Source organism: Tyto alba, unplaced genomic scaffold (genome assembly GCF_018691265.1).
Source record: "Tyto alba isolate M040663 unplaced genomic scaffold, T.alba_DEE_v4.0 Super-Scaffold_20000042, whole genome shotgun sequence".
NCBI lineage: Eukaryota > Metazoa > Chordata > Aves > Strigiformes > Tytonidae > Tyto > Tyto alba.
The window spans coordinates 3,231,558-3,248,520 of NW_024881293.1; the positions used below are offsets into that span (position 1 = coordinate 3,231,558).

The following is a 16,963-nucleotide window of genomic DNA, read 5'->3' on the forward strand; positions in this document are numbered from 1 at the left end:
ATACAGCTAGTGAAACACTATTGTTTAGACATAATAGTTGTGATCTAGTAAAAAAAACTCCAGGAAAAGATTTCACTCCTTGATATATTTATGGTCGATTTGAGAAGTTTGGTCCAATAATGAGCAGAAGCAAACTGTAATAATACAATATCCAGGAGGATGAGGGAGAGTATATCCCTGAAGATATGGGATAGGAAATGGAATGCAATAGTTTCAAAATCAAAATAAAATGTATAATTCATTAGCACTGAATGAATGATAATTTAACTCCAGTCTCTCAGAAGTGCTGGTTAGAGCCATGTTCCTGACAGGTGACATACCTGAACTCAAATTAGCATCACAAGAAGTCTCAGCAGAAAAATCAATGGCATAAAGTTAGAAAAATGTTCCTTTCCAAATCTGGTAAAGGTCTCTCTAGGGTATCACAGAAGAGAGGGAGGTGTTGGCCATGCAGTTTAAAAGAAAAAGCATTCAAATTTTTTAAAATTGCAAAGATCATCCTTTGACTCTCAAAGCTAACAAAAGAGATTAAAAATCTCAAAAGTAGCAGTGTCTGTATTCATCTGAAATTTAAAGTCTTTTTAGGAATGCTACATTTAACATAATGTTTATTTTAGAAGATAAGGGGTTGTTTGATTAATTTTATCAGTCAATCAGTATACAATCTGCAATTTCCTTTAACTGGTTTTCATCCCGGCATCTTGAATACCCAGAGGAAATGTCTTTTCTCCTGGAAGTAAGTCTTGAAGTAAATTGTCCTCATTTTCCACTGAGATCTGAATTTCAGTTTCTTTTTTCAAGAGGCTTTCTTCTTTTGAAAGGGGAATTCCTTCCCCTGTTGGGGAATAATAGGGAGCGCTTGCATAATCCATACTAGTTGAATTAATCTGTTCTGGGAACTGGGAACTGCAGTCTGGACTACATACTTTAACAATACAAGTCACATTCACCTGCGTTCCTCCATTACCAGAATGTTCTGTCAAATAAACAGAAAACACATTAAATACGGAAGAATGAAACCCACAAGAGGACAGCTGGATTCTTTATCCAGTTCTCTGACTTAAAAGAGACACTATCTAGTTTCAACTCATTTATGCAAGCTGGTGGAGTTCATTCTGCAACATCTTAGGGTTATTCTGATACCATAAAATCCACGTCACCCCAGAAATAAAAAATTAACACAGAGCCCCGGGTCACAGCCAACTCCCTACTCATCTGTTGCTAGTTCAGATGCTTCTGACAAAGCTCTTTTCTTACTGCTCCCTTTGGCTTTCACTCCCACTCACAGATAAGTGCCCACCATCACACCAATCCCCTAGTCTGCAAAGAACTTTTTCTCCACTGAGCACACTCTTTACTGTCTCAGGCTGACAACTTAAAACAATTGCTTTTTCTTTTCAAAAGTTACTAAATACTCTCTCTGCTGAACATGAGTCTGATGTTTTATCCTGCCATTTAAACTTTTGCTGGAAAGACTCAAAATCAGATTTCAAGAGGTTCTGGATCATTCTGATACATTCTTACCTGAACTCGCAGAGTTGTGTCTGTCTCCACTGTGAAGCTTAGAGCCTTCTGCAGCTGCACCTTCCTGCTGAAATCCTTCTGTTTCTTTCTTTTCATTGTTCTTGTTACCTACTACACTGACTCTTGCAGATCCAGTTGGATTATTCACGGAGCTACTGCTGGACCCAGAAGTTTCCAAGAGATGCTGTTCTTCCTGTTCAGAACTGCTGGAGTTTTGTGATCCTGTATTTCTTACTTTTTTGTCACACTGCTTTTCTGTAGGGGAAAAAGGCTGGCACATTTGCAAAGAAATGCAAAACATTAATTAAAACAAACAAACAAACAAAAAAAAACAAACAACAAAACACACTAACAAAGAACTGGTCAGTACTTAGGCAGCTAAGGAAACCACTGATAATTTCCATTTGCATAGTGGTGACTGTAAGTAAAATTCATACCAGCTCATTAGATGTTCAACAAAATGACCCTGTCTCCTGAAGGCACCTACAGTACTTCACTGATTACCTAGGAAACAAAGGCTCTAAAATCTGGTCTTCTGAACCACACCTGTACTTTATTGCTAATACAGCCTAACATAAAGGGATGATGGTACATATGTAAGTTATATAAGGTGCATCTTACACTCTACTTTGGGGACCAAACCACCCCATTCTCACTCCAGTTACCTTTCTGCTATGCAATTTTCTTCTACTTATAATTAGATAAGATTGCATGATTTCTGTGTAACTTAAAGAAATGGAAAGGATGTAAAGGAAGGAGTGACACTCACCAAATCTGCTTCTGTAGTCGGTGGAGAGTATACAAGGGCTGCAAGTGAGGAAAGAGAGCTCATTAGCACCCAAATTTGTTTCAGTTGCAAAAGCTGCTTTCTTAACTAGTCTGAGTGATATCCTCTGCTCCTAGAATAAACTCCAAATGTACATTTATTATGCACTGTTTGAAAATGTTGAAAGCTATTAATTTTGTAAGGTGACTTAAATTTAGCCAGCAAACAAAGAGGACCCTCTGCATGAATTAATAATTTTTCTAGTATAGTGTCAGTAAGAAAAGGTATTAATGACAATAAACTATGGTCATAACTGTTTAATGATAACATTTGATAATGTCTAATATTTAAATAGTGAAGTAGAAAATATTTAACAAGCTCCAGTAGGACCACAACTGTTGGACAGTTGTCCAACTCCTCTAGGATGTTGTACATTTAGACAATTATCTGAAGTCTGAGGAACAAGAGAGGTTTGAATGGGACATGTGCCTCATTGTACCCCTGTGCTGAGATTAATTTCATCCCATGTGATTTAATAAACATACTTGTACTCTAAGTATATCTATAATTCCTGGAGTATTTTTAAATTCTATTTTTCATTAGCTGCAAAGCTTATGTGATCAAGCTGATTTGCATGAGTTTTCTCTTAGTCTCTCTTCTATTTACCTTTGAACCTTTTTGCCAATTTCTCCCCAATGTAACAGAGGAATGGTGTCAAAAACTCCTCAGGGTTTCATGAAGCTACAGCTTGCTGGCTAGTGAGGTAGAAACCTGTAAATCATCACCTTGTCCCCTTAGAAAAAAATATAAATTAACTCATACATTATTAGACACCACAGAATCTCCACGTTAGTAATACTTCAGCCATATCCAGCCACAAGAAAAGCTTCAAAGAGGACTAGCATCTTCTAAGACACTAATTTCAGTCAACCACATGGCTCAAATCAGTAGGAAATAAGGTGGTGCTATTTCTAATATTTACAGATCTGCTTGTTTTCATTCCTCAAATCTTACCTTTTTTTTTGGAGACTAAGCAATACCCCAAAATAGTGATTATCAAGACCAATATCAATGGTCCTGCTACTGATCCTGAAAATAAAAAAGATAAATTATTTAGCAGGTTGATCTAACAAAGGATCTAATTAGAAAGAGGTGGTTTTCTAGTTTCTGTCCATGGCTACAAAAGCTAAATTTAAAAGTATCAGGTGTGTCTGACATTCACATTTGATGGCTCTATTTCTAGATACCAAGGTCTCCTTTCAGTCTCCACCACTTCATAAAACTGAATTTTCCTGTCCTGAAAAGTGAGTACAGTCCTTTGGCCCCAATCACAAAAGATACATCTCTAGGCTAGCAACAGTTTGTTAAATACAAGGCCAGGCACCCAGAATGCTCCTAAACTTATATGCCTCTTGGGTGGGTTGTGAACAGGAGAGAATACATTCACACTTGTGATTGCTGGAAGAACTTCCTGTCTCGGGAAAGGCTGCCAGAAGTCTCCAAAGACACCTCACCAGGAGGTGTATGAAGTCAAATTTGCCTCAGTCCGGAATCTAAAATACGACCTTTTCTACCAGCTCCTTCATAGTAGCAAATCTCAGGAAATACCTTGTACAATCTAGTTCGAGGCTTTTCAGAAATATTTCCAGAATTGAGGACTGTAGAATGCAATGGGGTAGCACAGATGCATAGGTAAATATTATGCAACTCACGACAAGCAGTGTCATATTGAATTAATTCAGCTCTTCTGAAGTTCTGTTTGGGTAGAGGTAATTGGTCTTGTAAAGAAACTGAGAACTAAATATAAACTTGCTTCCTAGCCAGACAGAAGGGACTTTAAATTAATTAATAGCTCACCGATAATGTGAGACATGTCAGGTGCAGAGTTTAAATTGACAGGTCGAGTTATTATTTCACGTTTGTTGGAAGCGGAGCTTTGGGTCAGGAGCAGGTTCAAAATAGTGTGAGGTAGAACTGTGGCAACAGCTGTCCCTGAGTCATTGCAAACAGTGTCATTCACACTGTTTCCAGGAACAGCCACTGATTTACAACTGCAAGAAACAAAAAGAGAAGTCAGGAGAGAAAGCAACCCTGTGCACAGTTAAGGTTGCTATTAGAATCACTGGCTTACACTGTATGTGGTATACAGCTGGTATCGTATGATTCCTCATGTGAAAAAGTGCCAGGAGGACAAGGTTTACATTCTGTATCTGTGCTATCTGTTCCTTTAAACAAATAGAAAATCTCCAGTTAGTGATCTAGTGAGAAACAAGAGTGAATAATCAAGGTCTGCGGTACAGATCCTGGAAGTGATACAGAGGCAGTACACAAAATACAGTCTTTAACTGTCACAGAAGAGATTAATCTGAAAAACCCAACCTAAACACAAATCAGAAGATTAATCGGCTCTTAGTTTGGTGCCCTTGATAGCCAGTCTTTGAAAAAGACTAAAAACCCACCAAAAGGTTAAAATGTGGTACTGCAGGCAAAGTTGAGCTTTTTCACTAGTCCCTGAGACTGACAACCTACTCAATTCTGTGGGAGTTCTATATCTTTTTGAATGATTCTTCATTTCTGAAAAATGCTGTGTTCCACCTGTTCAAATATTATTTATCATCTTGAGACAACTACATTATCAGAATGGTGAATTTCATCATCTAATAAAACCAGATTAATTCTGCAGGACAGCATAGAGTCATCATTATTTACTGTAACCAAATCTAACTTGAAGCCCTGTTTCAAGGATTTAAGAAGGAATTAAGTGGTCTTGAATCTAAATCATTTTTATGGAATCACACAGTAGAGCAAAACAAAGGAAGATTAAGTTGGATTGGGAAACTTTGTGATATATGGTGGTAAGAGATTGCAACATGTCCCTTTGAGGGACAGCCCTATATGTCTCTTGAGATACTGTTGCTCTACTTACTGCCTACTTGCTAAGATAATGCTCACACTAAAAAGAATGCATAACTGTAGGGAATTAAAAGATCATACTCCTGAAATTTATTAAATTGGAAGCAGATTCAGAAATACTTATGGACTATTAATGCAAAAAATAACCCTCTTCATACAGTAGAACTATTTTGTGTGTAGAGCATTCAGAATTAAATTACCTCTTCTGGAAACTCGGTAACCTTTCCCACATTTTTTATGCACTTCACATATTTTGCAGTACTCGTCTACTTTCGAAATGCAGTACTCATTGGGTGGGCAGCTACAGATTCTGTCTTGTGACTTAGTGCATGTTTGATTCTGCACAAATCCTGGTTTTAAAACAAGAATAAAGCAAGATGTCATTAGCAACATTTAAAATCATAGCCTCCAATGTTTCCAGTGAATACAAGGTGATGGCAACGTATCACAAACTGAAGACAATTTTGCAGCTTCTGGCTAGTATACCACCGTAAAACAAATACTTTATATGCCCCAATGTCTACATTTTCAGAAGAGTTTCTTCTCTCTCTCTAGGAAATGAGGAATTTGCATCTGTAGACTGCACACTTGAAACTCTGTACCTGCCGTTGCATTAAATTACAACATAACCATAAATAAGCATATTTGTGTTACCTGTGTTCATTGCTGGAGTGTCTGGGGACCATACTAGGATTTGTAGCCTATGCAGATCAAGACACTGTATTTAAAGTAATTGGAGACCTCACTACAGACACTTTCATACTGTAATTAACCAGGTTTTTAGGATTATCTGCTTAGATGAGACCAAAGGTCTCATGAACAACTTAGACTGTATCCTTAAAACTTACTTGCCAGTGAGTCAAGTAGATAATTTTCAACACCAATTTCCATTAGAAATGATGGGCAACAGTATGACTGAATTTGTTAATGCACATGATCTATTAGACCAAAGTACAGATGTTGGTACAATGTACTACCTCGTATTTTGTTAAGCTGCTTTAACAAACTGAACCAGCATACTCTCACTGACTATGCTGCTTTGCAAAATAAATACAAATAATATAGCAATATCACAACTTGTGGTTGCTGTTGTCAGTTCAGCAAACTGAGAAATGACTGGATGCTGGAAATGTAATTATCCATTTACCCCTGTGCAAGTCAGGTCTTAACCTCCCTTGGCTGGAAACTATAAGCAGGAAGTTATTCTACTGATGACATCCAGATCTATTTTAGTGATGCAATGCCTTAGTTTCCAAGAATATAAGATTGGTGTCACATTTTTAGGACTTAGAAAGAAAGAAGGGCAGGGCCCCCTGCAAGACTTCTCTCTGATTCCTTTCCACACATCTTATGAGTACCGAAAGTACTAGCATGGGACTATACAAGTGATAGACAAAACCTCCTAGTTTTCTTAGGAAAAAAGACTAGGTTAAACCAAGCCCACCCTGAGCAGGCTGTTAAAAGTCACAAATGCCTCTTTAATAACTCAAGCCTACCTTTCCTGCAGGGTGGTGAGCAGGCAAAGCACAGAGGAGACCGATTCCAGATTGCTGTATACGTGTTAGGTCTACAGGTACTGCACTTTGTGTCCACAGTGTGACTGCAGCTCTCTGTCTTATATTGACCTATTGAGAAAAAAACACAAACCAAACGAAACAGAGAAAGCATCTAATTGGAAAAGATCACTGGGAATTGTTTCATTCTTAGCTGTAGAAACCCCCTTCCCTTCACTGCCACTATCAAATTGGTAATGTATACCAAACAAGTATTGATTTCAAGGAGGGCTGAATGTATATACAGGGAAACTCTGGCTTCTTTTTACATTACTCATGTTTGACCCCTTTTCCTACATTCAGTTCAGTGAATTCCAGCCATATTCAAAATAAGGTGGCCTCAGTGCTGAACAAAACTCCTCACCGTACACTGAAATGCAGCTACCACAGTACATAAAACAAACTTTTTACCCTCATAGAAGCTGTGTTTTGTGGTGAAACACGGGATGGTGTTTCGTGCCGAAAGTCAGGCACATGCTAGAACAGTGTGTCTGAGTGAGGCTCTTACTACCTTCAGAGGCAGCAAGTAATGAAGGCGTAGTAAAGTATTACCACAAACAGACCTGAATTAGAACTTCACCACTTGTCACTACTGAAGGGACATGAGCTCCCTGTTTTTCATCCACCTCTTCAGCCAGCCCTAACAGAGCAAAGCAGTGAGTTTCTGAAGCTACTGGCATTCCAGACAAAATCAAAATCTATCAAAGGTAGTTTCTCAAATGCTTCTCACCAACAGCAGAGTTCAGTGCAGTGGTGGGAATAAGTAAATAGGAGCTCCCAAGTATCCATTTGGGAGAATGAAAAACACCTCAGTTGCCATTTCCCCTTTGCTTAAAAGGAAGAGGAGATAAAAGTAAATGTCTCACATCCCGTACAGAAATATCCTGGAAGATATACTCAGAAAGCATGAATAACACTGGAGCTGCTTGGAGAATCTCTGTTCTCCAAAAGAAGGGGTCCTGAAGGTAAGCCATAGGAATTGCTTCCAAAGACTTTGTTTTTCCATGTACTTGCTTGAAGCTTAAAATTCTGCCTCCCACATCCTGCTGTTGATTTAGGCTTCAACTTTTGATAAATTCTAGTTTAAAAATTCAAACTCATAATAACAAAAATAAAGATTTTAGACTTCCTAGCACTTGTCCAGAGTTTGTTATTCTGAAAAATTAAAATTAAGGAGACATAGTGAACAGTACATACCACAACAGAAAAAGGTTTTACCTATGAATTACCATCTTTCACTTGTGTTTTTAACAAAGGAAGTTTAATAGATCTATCTAGACATTTTCAGTTAACTCAAGCAACTGTGGCTGCTTTAGCATATACTGATTTCCTGCTTAAACTTCCGGATCTCTTTGACAGGAACTCAGCATTTATGGAAACAAATTTTGTTTGCTCAGCATGTAATGTGAAAAAGAAGCATTTTTTTGCTGTGTCAAATGTAATAATATAATGACAACTTGTTGCAAAACCTCTATTATCAAAATATCCAAACGGCATTACTACTCTCCCCCCCCAAAACAACCCCCCCCCACCACCTTTCTGCTGTCAGCAACTTTTGCTAACAAAATATCACTAACAGTTATCCCTGGAGTGTAAGACATGACACCTCAAAGCAAACAGTTTCTGCAGTCTTGTATCCAGTCTCTTGATAGTGGTCTGCAGTGTCTGATTTACAGTAAAAGACAACAGAAGTCCCTTAACGAACAATTAGAGATTAACCTGTCTAATGGAAAGCCCCTTATATAAGTGATATTATCAAAGTACAGAAACTAAGCTCTACCTCACGCCCTGTTTTACAATATAGTTATTAGTGGGCTTCTGTGGCTGTTGCTCCCTCTCCAATGCTGACTTAAAAATACTTTAATCAAAACACCATGCAAAGCTGTGCTTATAAGACCTCAGCACAAAGCTGTGCTTGCAAGAGCTCAGCAGCCTACCTCCTAATAAGCCCCAGCCAGGTTAATCTTGCACGAGAATTCCAATTCTGATGAACAATGTGTTATCTTCTGCAGATATTTTTACCGTCACAGCATTTTATTGTCTTCCAGCTAGACTGCATTACAACAGTAAAAATCCAATGCTCTTAAGATGTATAAATAATCAAAATATACTATGCTCATCTGAAAATTGACTGAGTTTGTCTGTGTAAAGGAATAGTTTAAACTATAACCTACCTGGAGGACACTGGCTGCAACATTTATTAAGTATTTCTTCATAGAATTCAGTGCTGGGATCTTTGCATTGTGCAAACTGTGGTGTATAAGGCAATGAATATTCCTAGGAGAAATTAATGGAAAATCATGAGTCACAAGTCCATTCTGACCCTAAAGTCAAGAGAGACAAACAAAGATCAGTGCAATCATAACCACCTTCCTTTCCAAGGCACTGATGTGGGCCTGATGAAACAGCAAGTAGCAAATGCCAAAACGTTGCTGGAGAATGCACAGCTTACAAGCTACTTGTGACCATTTAGAGGTTTCCCCATTTTTCAAAGACCTGTCACAATCAAAAAAGTGATTTCTCCAGGTTTTATGTTCAAAAGAATGGAATGGAACTATGGGATAAACATCACACCTGGTCACTACTGCATCCCCTAAACCAAAGGGCTAAGTACCTATTCTCAGGTGCCATGATTCGAACGGCATTTGACAAAATGCCAGAAAAACCTGAATTCTTACTTGTGGGTTTGGAGGGAGAAGCATTTCCTGAAAAGTGGCTATGGGATGAAATTATACCTCCTTACTTAGTAGGTCTACTCCCTATACACATTTAGAGCCCTGTCTGAAAACCGTAAAACTGACTTTACTACATAGTAATTCCCTCAGGCACTCAAGCAGGTGGAAGAGGGAGCTGTGGGTCTAGCACTACTGCAATGCTTGAAGGAATCTTTCTGTTTCCATCAGTGTGTGCAAAGGACACAGGGCATTAAGTTCAATTCTCTACTGTGCTCACGTTCATTATGCCCTCACTTATACCCATGTAATATCCAGGCAAAATAATCCGTCCCTTCAGTCAAACAACCTGTACTATTAGAACTGTTTCAAAGAAAAGGAAAAAAGGCTCATCATTCCAGATACTTTGTGATTCCCTTCTAAATGAGAAAGTGTCATTGTTCGAGCCCAAACCAGGACAGAAAGGCATTGATGTTTTGAAAACAATGTCTCCAAAACCTGCACCGCTGCTTCTGAAAAAGAGCAACTAGCTACAAGACTTAAATAAAAATTAAAAACCTACCTCATATGGCAGCTCAAATGCATAAGAAACAGTCCTGAAATACAGTGTACCTAATTTTCAGCTCACACCAATCAGCACAGCTCAATGACTTCAATGAACAAGTGTCAAAATATCTGAGGACCTGCCATCTGTTTTCAAAGGGAAAAATATACTCACTTAAAAGAAAAAGGCTAATGTTAGGTAGTGCAAGCGTAGGAGTTTCCTGCTACATCAGAAAGATGCTGTTCGAAAAGTTATGTGACACTGCTCAGTTTTCTGCAGTCTGAAGAGATTGCCCCGTGTATAATCTACACCCATTTAGAGAAGTAATTTAAAAGTATTATTAAAAAGAGAAATCAAAACAGGAACAAGCTCTTTGAAGGCTGGTAATGAAAATATCCTTCCTCCTTACTGAAAAAACATGTTTATTATCTATTGTGTCTTACGACTAACACTTCCCACCCTCAACAATTGCCTAAAGGGAACCCAGCATTTTCGTATGCAGCTTGTTGAAATGTTTTACCTCTTATATAGCCGTATATCAGAAACAGGATATCAGCCATCTACTTAATGGCCATTGTCAAAAAGAACCTTTCCTGCTAACATGAAGGCAGAGAAAGGCCTTCTTGAGTTTCAGTATTCATTCCAGAAAAGAAAAAATGAAAGCAAACAATTTAAGTAGAAGTTTCACTGCTCCTATTTAAAACTATAAAAGCTAGTAACACTGACCAGACATCGGCACAATTCTGATCTCTTCTGATCAGTCAGTTGAGTTAAAGACTCAAAACCAGGGAGACTGGGGATGGGTTTCACCACTATCAGCCCCATTCTCTCATAGCAAGATCAAGAAGAAAAGTCAAGCTGCAAACTAAAGAAGAAACTTGTAAATATGTGTTAACAGGCCAGAAATGGTGACGGGGTGGGGAAAGATGACACCCCCCCCAAAAAAAATCATTCTCCTTCTTAAACACTAGAGCAGGTAAAGAAAGAAACAGCTGCTGAGCACAAGCTGCATTTTTCAAATTCTGCTCTTTCTCTTTTGATGTGAAGAAAGCCAGTTTTGCAGGACCCATGCTGCAGCCCCAAATATCTCAAAAATCTACTTTGGCCTCCATTTTTGCTTTCCATGTAGAAGGCTTATTTAAAGGGGGCTTGCACAAGGATTGAAGACTTTGAAGCAAAACCAGGAGGCTGTCTTCAACACTATCAGTTTCATCATCATTAATGTGAATAATAAGCACAATAATTTGAAAAGAAAAACAAGGCTTTTCAATACCTTCTATGTTCAGTAACAACTGTTAATGCTGGACTTGGTATTATACCCTTAAAGGATGGGCAACAATAAAGCATGCCATGTGAGCTGACACTAAAATGTGATGAAGGAGAAGGAAAGGTCTCCGCTCTCATCAAAAGTAGTTTTCATTTAAGTTACTTTCTTGTTTACTAAAAGAAGAAGGATTGAGTGTTGTCACATTTTTGTAGTCATGATGATCAACTTCATTAAAACAAACACTTGAGAGTCTTTTTGAAACATGAAACTTCACTGCAAGAGCAAACACAGGAAAAAGAAACAAAAAAAAAAAGGAAGAAATAAAATAAACTGCATCATAAATTATCCTTCTGGTGAGGCTTCCTGGCAAAAACTGTTCTTATCTCATACTCTGCATTGTCTGTTGTAAGACACAGGAAAACCTGTTGGTTGACGGGTTCACATCTACTTCTCTTGAGTTGTACTTGAAAGGATCTCTACTGTCTGATACAATCTCCCTGAAATTTTATCTGATGAGCTGTGGCTCTCAATGACACATAATTGACAATTTCTTGCCAACTGTCCTCAAAGAACATTATAGGAAACTAAAAAGGACTTGTAACTCACTTAGGTACAATGTCTATAAAACACATGACCTCAGCTGTGTTTGCACTGGAAGGATGCCATTAATTTTAGTGGTTATTTCCAATGTAAACTAGTTTAATCAAAGTTGTTAAGGCCAGCAGTCAAGTCTCCTACTCTGTCAGAGGAAGTGTAGCCCCTTACTCAGTATAAAACTCTCCTGGATTTCTTGACTACAAGACCCCACTTTTTCTAGCCATCTCACCAATTTTAAGGTCTGAGTTGGGCAGTACAACATTTGTATCTGGCACCCAGATCCATTGGCTACTTTGAGCTGACAGACTGATGAGTAGAGGCCAGATTCTATTCCACAGCCTTTGCATTTTGTTGCTATTTGCATCTCTTGTAAGTCCTTATTTTGTCTTCTGCTTTTACTGTGATTCAACATTCTGTAAGCAGGTTGTGTGAAGGAAAACTAACCTGATGCTGCATCTTTTGCATCAGAGCCTTAGAAATTCTCAGATTAGGTAGTAGTGTCTAATGGCAGCAGACTTTTAAGATATATGTACAGACAAAAAAAAGACTTTGGAGGACTTAATTTAAGTAGAAGTAAAATGCCTCATCTATCTAGCAGCAGAGGCAGAAACATTATTAATCATGAAATTTAGTCTATCTCTATGCATATCAATCAAATCAAGCAATATATTTAGCAAAGAAACAAGTAAACTATGCTTGTCTTTGACTAAACAACTCACTAGGGAGATTTTTGCAATGCCTGTGTATTAAGCAATAACTAAGAAGTTACATGCAAAAAGTAATGACTCAAGACTCTCTCTCCAGAGTCCCTGCGTTGTTTGAATCATTTTCCCATCTGCACTATAGACATCCAGCAGATACGTGATTATATTTGCCACTGGAGAGGAGTGGCTAACAGCAGTCTCCACACCAACAGAGAGGTTGGTACAGACTCTTCTATATATGTATGTACACCAACAACTGTTTCCAAGATTCTCTACATCCTACCCACTGGAAGATAAAACTAGTAGAGAACATGCCAGTAGCTCATGATTTTCAGGCCTGCAGCTGCCTCTGTGCTGCGTGGAGCAGGACGAGCGAGGGGAAGGGGCTTGCGGGCTGTCCCCTCGCCCCTAGCTGTACAGACACCAACCACAACCAAGACCCTGATGCCTGCACCAGGGCTGAGCCCTAGTCATGAGCTACAAAACAAGATTTGGATTCAGCCTTCCTCCAGATTAGAAGGGCCTGATCCAGGGCACCAACCTGGCTCTACCTATTGGCGAGGAAGTCCAGGTCTCAATTATTCATAGCACATCATAATGTAATGCATTCCCTATGTGCTGAATTTTAATTATAATGAACAGAATTTCCTTTAATTCCTGTTTTACAGCTTGTTCCTGTATTCTTGGACTTTACATGTAATTAAATTTACGTATCTTCAATAATAGAAATAAAACAAGTTAATATAATAGGTGAATATATATATTAATCCATTAATATATCATTCCTTTTCACTCAAGGAGGCCATTTAAACAAAAATATTTAAGAATATATTTTAATCCTATCTCACATGACTACATTTTTATTGGTCTCCTTTTCACACAGTTGCCTGCTTCAAACTAAAGCTGTCAAACAAAGGAGTCTGAACAGGAACTACATCTGGCATATAACGTTCTTTACGCATATGAAACCACAATGAAGTCACCGAGGAGTCTGATCTAAAAATCTGTTGCTATGGGAAGGACATGAGGTAAAGAAAGACTGTTTGCTGAGCTACCAAACCTGCTGATGACAGGAGAAAACAGAATTCTGTTTAAAATCTTTCAACTGGTCATTTACAAAAATAATTCTAGGGAAGATTAGTTATTAGATAACAGCAAGCCTCACCAAAATCAGCTGGAGTTGTATCAGGCTTTACCGACTCTACTTAAACCACAAAGCTTCTTTTAAAGCTGATTTCTGGAAAATATCTCTCTAAGATTATGGGTTCACTATGTGAATTGTTCTTTCATCCTATATTGTACTTTACTTCTGTAAAGCAAGAGTCCATGCATAGCCACAAACAGATTTACAACTCCATATTTCTCCTCTCTGAGAAAACAGTATCTTTTTGCTTACTGTTAGGGACCCTACTTCATTGCCACTCTCCACCATAATATGAAAAGTTTCCCAGAATGAGATGGCAAGAAGCTGCATAAAATACAGAAGCTATTCACAACATGCAAAAATTATAGAAACCAGTCAAAGTTTGTAGAAAGACATAGAAAACCACACATTTTCAGGAATACCAGCTCTTCTGCTTCAAAACTTCAGGTTTATGTATCCACAAGTTGGTCTGTTTTCCCAAAGGTTGCCCTAATAAAAAATATTAACCACTAAATCAAGATTTGACACTTACAGTAACAGGCACTGCCAAAGCCGATGAGCCTTAAAATCTGCAGTTTCCCTGTGGAAAGCAAAGATGCTCAGGCAAGCAAGGGGTGAAAGCAACAGGGATGACAGATGGCAAGTCTGAGAGGCAGGAAGACAGGTTGTATCCTTATCAATTGTCAGAGAAGGGCAGATGATGAGTATGTTCCCAAGAAAGGATCAGCAAGTCAGGATTGGCCACATTAGGTGCATCTTCTGGGATGTCTCCACCTAAGGTCAAACCTAAGGGAGACGGGGTGATACCTAACACTGAGAGCAGAGGAGGAAAGGAGAAGCTATGAGAGCCCTAAGTGTAAAGATGGCAGATGAAGAACCTTCCCAAGACGCTCCAGGTGTAGCAGCCGAAAACACTGCCAGAGAGGATAACAGTCCTCTACCTAGGCCAAATGCCAGAATTGGCATTTTTCTTTTTTAATAAATTATTTTCTTGGGAAGGTCCTGCTTGTATCACAGACGGCTTTTGCAATGCTCTATCAAGACCTTCAGTCATCATGAACTTTGATGCAACAACCACAAGTGTGGATATGTACAACGGCAAAGCTGCAGGTCACCCACAGCCCTCCAAGCTCTGACCATAAAAAAGCAGGGACATCTGAGAGGTCTGATCAGTTTTATTTCAGGATTTTTCAGCAAGATCTCCTTTATGCTTATCCTTTTGCAGTTCAGAATATGTGTGTGGTTATCAACACACCTTCCATGCACCAGCAGCATCCAGAGGATGACCTTTGCTACACACACCAGCAACTACACTGCGGAGCATACTGCGCTGCTTTGCAAAGGACAGGTATTTAGGCTTGAGGCTACTGAGAAAATTTCTATCAAAAATACCTGGTGACTGAGTTGTTCAAAATGGCAAAAATTATGTTCAGTTTCTGTGAGTAACACAGGGACTGAGGCTAGAAGCTGAGTCTAATATCAACTGAATGAGAACAAGAAATAGTGTCACTCAAAAACTATTGCTTTGCCAGTTTCTCTCCCTCAAAAATAAAGTTTTCTTTACCTGATCACTTTTTAAAATTGCCATAACAGGCAGACTTTTTCCACCTCTGTGGCAGATGTGGTATTTCTGACACTACTGGTTTTGTTTTTCTAATGTATATATGGATTTTTCTTTGGTTTGTCACAATACAAAAAATGATGCTGAAAGTTTCTTTCTTGATTTCTCTCATTATCTTTAGGGTGACAGGAGTGTTAATTACTTTCAAGTCAAAGCCCTTTGTTCAACAAGAAGCATGACAAAACTTTACACTTAAATTTTGGTGATAAGGTCTGCTACAATTCCGAGATTCTCCCTTCTTTATCTGCTCTACTCTATCAACTCCAAGGTGTTCAGTAAATCAGGTTCAAAATACTATCGCCTTACAAACCAGGGCTGAATTAAAAATGAGTGAGAAGCAGTTAAAATAATTAATGTATTATCAACCCACTATAGCACACAGCACTCCTTAAAAGACCGCTATTTAATTCCAGCCTCAATATGCATTCTGACATCTTCAGCTGTTTTCACTGAACCTTTGTCTTATCAAGGCTAAGTTGATATAATTAAACAAACATGTAAATAACATACACATCTCATGAAAAAGTAATGACCTGAACATCTCAGCCGCGTTTCTGCATTTATCTTCACAATCTGGGATACTTCAAAATCAGACAGAAAAATGTTATCAATATACCACTATAGCATACATACAATCAAAGTCAAATAGATCCCATCAAGCTCTTGAGTTTAAACAGTTAAAAGCATTAATTGCAAGATAGTGGTACAGCTGGATCAGAGTAGTCACAGCTGCATCACATCAGGTCTTAGATGTAAATTAAAGGGCTCCTCTGTCTAAGGACTAGTTTTAGGGATCCAACAGAGCCTAACAAGCTCTTCCTGTTTAAACAACGCTGTAAAACACATACAGATTTACTCTGCACTTGCCAGTTTTTGGCAATATTCAAGCAAGCCTGAAAAATCAACCCGTTTCCAGTGAAAAGCCAGGAAAAAAAAACAACAAAACGATTAATGATCGCTTTGGGAAGCCATGAAATAGCAACGCCACAGCCGAAGGGAGCAGGATGGGTTTTAAGGAAGTCTAGGAGCGCGACCCAAGGCTGCTGCAGAGATCCCACCGCGTTCCGCGTAGGCAGAGACGGACTGACGGCTCCGGGGACGGCGAGCGCAACGCCCCAAGCGATGCCGGCTTGCGAGGGGGCCGCGGCCGGCCCCCGCTGCCCTCCCGCCCTGCAGCCCCGGCAGCCGGGCAGGCCGCCCGATCCCGGCCCGGCCCCGCGGGGCTCCCCGCACTCCCTCACTCACCCGCCCGCCCGCGGCGTGGAGGAGCGCGGCGAGGAGCGCCCAGCGCGGCCCCATCCCGCCGCCGACTGAGGCACCGCGGGGCGGGGCTGGCCCGGCCCCAACCCCGGCCCCGGCCCCGGCCCCACCGCCCCGAGCGCGGAGCTGCAGCCCGTGTCAGCCGGAGCATCGAGTCCCCCCCTCAGCCCCCGCTGTTTCCTCCTGGCCGGACATCAAAGTTACTTCAGGGTCTCAGGAGAGACTCGGCATGCGCGAAGGGTCGCGGTAGTTCTGCGTATGCTCTGTTAGCCCGTTACCGTGCGGGGGGGTGAGGCCCAGGGTGCCCAGAGCAGCTGTGGCTGCCCCCTCCCTGGAAGGGTTCAAGGCCAGGTTGGACGGGGCTGGGAGCCCCCTGGGCTGGGGGAAGGGGGCCCTGC

At 39.9% G+C, this 16,963-nt stretch overlaps 1 protein-coding gene across 1 annotated transcript; it reads right to left on the bottom strand.

The window, feature by feature from the left end:
* Positions 1-70: 70 nt before the first annotated feature.
* TNFRSF1B (TNF receptor superfamily member 1B) lies at positions 71-16,690 on the bottom strand. Its single transcript, XM_042794935.1, has 10 exons — positions 16,551-16,690; positions 8,931-9,033; positions 6,700-6,828; positions 5,404-5,553; positions 4,422-4,515; positions 4,148-4,341; positions 3,305-3,379; positions 2,294-2,331; positions 1,525-1,795; positions 71-976 (listed from the first exon to the last, which is right to left on the bottom strand). The coding sequence occupies exons 1-10, from the start codon at positions 16,602-16,604 to the stop codon at positions 678-680; spliced, it is 1,407 nt and encodes a 468-aa protein (XP_042650869.1). The 5' UTR covers positions 16,605-16,690; the 3' UTR covers positions 71-677.
* Between the last annotated feature and the right edge of the window lie 273 nt (positions 16,691-16,963).

Excerpts from the sequence above, each read along its gene's own strand:
- TNFRSF1B (XM_042794935.1), bottom strand. The coding sequence starts at position 16,604 with ATGGGGCCGCGCTGGGCGCTCCTCGCCGCGCTCCTCCACGCCGCGGGC. Across the intron at positions 9,034-16,550 it reads TCCACGCCGCGGGCGGGCGG|GAATATTCATTGCCTTATAC; the intron begins GTGAGTGAGGGA and ends AATTTCTCCTAG. Across the intron at positions 5,554-6,699 it reads CTCACCACCCTGCAGGAAAG|GATTTGTGCAGAATCAAACA; the intron begins GTAGGCTTGAGT and ends TTTTAAAACCAG.